Source organism: Sphaeroforma arctica, assembly GCF_001186125.1.
Source record: "Sphaeroforma arctica JP610 unplaced genomic scaffold supercont1.677, whole genome shotgun sequence".
Taxonomy (NCBI): Eukaryota; class Ichthyosporea; order Ichthyophonida; genus Sphaeroforma; species Sphaeroforma arctica.
This window is the reverse complement of record NW_014039881.1, coordinates 48,693-50,617: the sequence shown is the minus strand read 5'-3', so window position 1 is coordinate 50,617 and position 1,925 is coordinate 48,693. Positions and strand designations below refer to the sequence as shown.

Genomic DNA, 1,925 nt, shown 5'->3' with positions numbered 1-1,925 from the left:
ATATATGCATGTGAGTGTGTATATATGTGTATATATGTATATATGTGTATATGTGTATATATCTAAATATTTGTATATGTGTATATATGTATATATGTATATATTTGTATATATGTACTTATGTATATATCTTGATATTTACACCGATGTATATATTATCTACATATCTAACATAGTATATATCTGCGTGTTCCTATGGACACATTGTGTGACAAGAAGTCGAATGACAAGAAAGAATTTCCAAAATGTTTCAAAATACAAAGCGCTAAATTGACCTAATTTGTCCCCAAAATGATAAAACAATAGAAGGCAATTGGGTCCACATTATCACCGGTCTGACCCAATTTTGCTGTTTTTGATTTGGCGTACCTACAGCTCCGTGAGCAGCGCGAACTCTCTGCCGGATGCGTCTCCGTTTCCGCAGCGGTTGATAGTGCTGACCAAAACAAGTTCCATAACTGGCAACGACGGCATGGAGGTCTTGGACACTGAAAGCCCCGCCAGGTACGTGTACAATCAGGTTGACACCAACGCCTACTTGAGACTAGTAGTATGTGCATAGATCTATAGAAGTATGCTTGTGTGAAGTATACCTGTATCGCCTTTCTACCTCTTTGTTCGTCACTCACCTGCTGTTCACATACCGTTTACCTACCGTTTAACCGTGTACTTTAATTGTTTGCAGTCCCGTACAGCGTCGCAGCAACCGCTTCTTCATTGCGCCAAAAGACATGGACGTTCGGTTAGTTGTAGGCGATGCAGTCAAACTCACGCGCCCTACCGTTCCCACACGACCGGTGGATGAGAGCAGACCCCCGAAAGCTATGAGGAGCTCAGTTACACGGCCAGGAAGTGTACCATTATCGAGCGCCCAAGATAGGAACATCCACCGACAGGCCGAGATGCGCCCCACAAGTGGCCTACTATCAAGCACTCTTGACAAGGCAGTCATCTGTGGTGATGAGATACGGCCCAAAAATGGACTACTATTGAGTGCTGCACATCCTCCAGCATCAGCGCCGGTGCCTACCGGGTCGGGTGTGCGCAATCGTCGTGCGTTGATGGTATCCAGTAGGACCGCTTATGTGGACTTTGTCGGCTCACACGAGACTGTTCTGTGAAGCGGCCACTCGAAAGATGCTGCGATGCGTGTCACTTAAGAGATGGGTCAGAGATCACATGAAACGTGAATGAGAATGAGATCAAGAATGAGAATGAGAATGTGAAGGAGAATGGGATGAATGAAACGGCGTGCGGGTTTACTATTATAAGACAGCTCACCATATAGTGCAGGCAGAAGGATAGAAACAACGAGATATGGTGAGAGATAGAAATATAGAATATAATGTTATGGTGGAAGACCAGGGCCTGGTCCGAACGCTCCAAATATTGTATATAAGGAGCGAGACTTGCCCAATGGACCCCACACATTATGGCAATAGTTTCAACGAAGACACATTAAAGCAAACGAACATACGCACTTTCGCTGCCTCGCTTTGAAACAACCAGCCACGTCTTGACAGATGTTTATTCTCGAGCTGACAGGACCTACGTCTAATCACACTTGCTCCATACACCTGCGCGTGCCTAGTTTTTGTGCTTGCTAGCTTATCTGTCTCTATGACATCCATCTATAGGGCGCTCCCTTACAAATGATCCAGGCTACAACCCTTGTGTGACTTGTCCGTCTAATTCTACTGATAGCATCAACTGCAGCTACACCGACGCTTGCTATTCCTCTCAAAACCCAAAGTCGCTCATCCGAGATTCCTGGAGAGTCTATGTGTAGTTTGACTGTTGTAGCATTCAAATGCGTTTATATTCTCCTTAAGCAGCTCGAAAAGACGATATCTGTCCAAATATGGTTCACTGTATGGGTAGCTTTCGATCTATTTTTAGTAGCTTTCTATCTATTTACAGTAGAC

At 44.4% G+C, this 1,925-nt stretch overlaps 1 protein-coding gene across 1 annotated transcript; it reads left to right on the top strand.

The window, feature by feature from the left end:
• The first annotated feature begins 374 nt into the window (after positions 1-374).
• On the top strand, positions 375-1,479 carry SARC_07996 (hypothetical protein). The gene is made up of 2 exons (XM_014298043.1): positions 375-504; positions 686-1,479. The coding sequence occupies exons 1-2, from the start codon at positions 473-475 to the stop codon at positions 1,119-1,121; spliced, it is 468 nt and encodes a 155-aa protein (XP_014153518.1). The 5' UTR covers positions 375-472; the 3' UTR covers positions 1,122-1,479.
• The last annotated feature ends 446 nt before the right edge of the window (positions 1,480-1,925 follow it).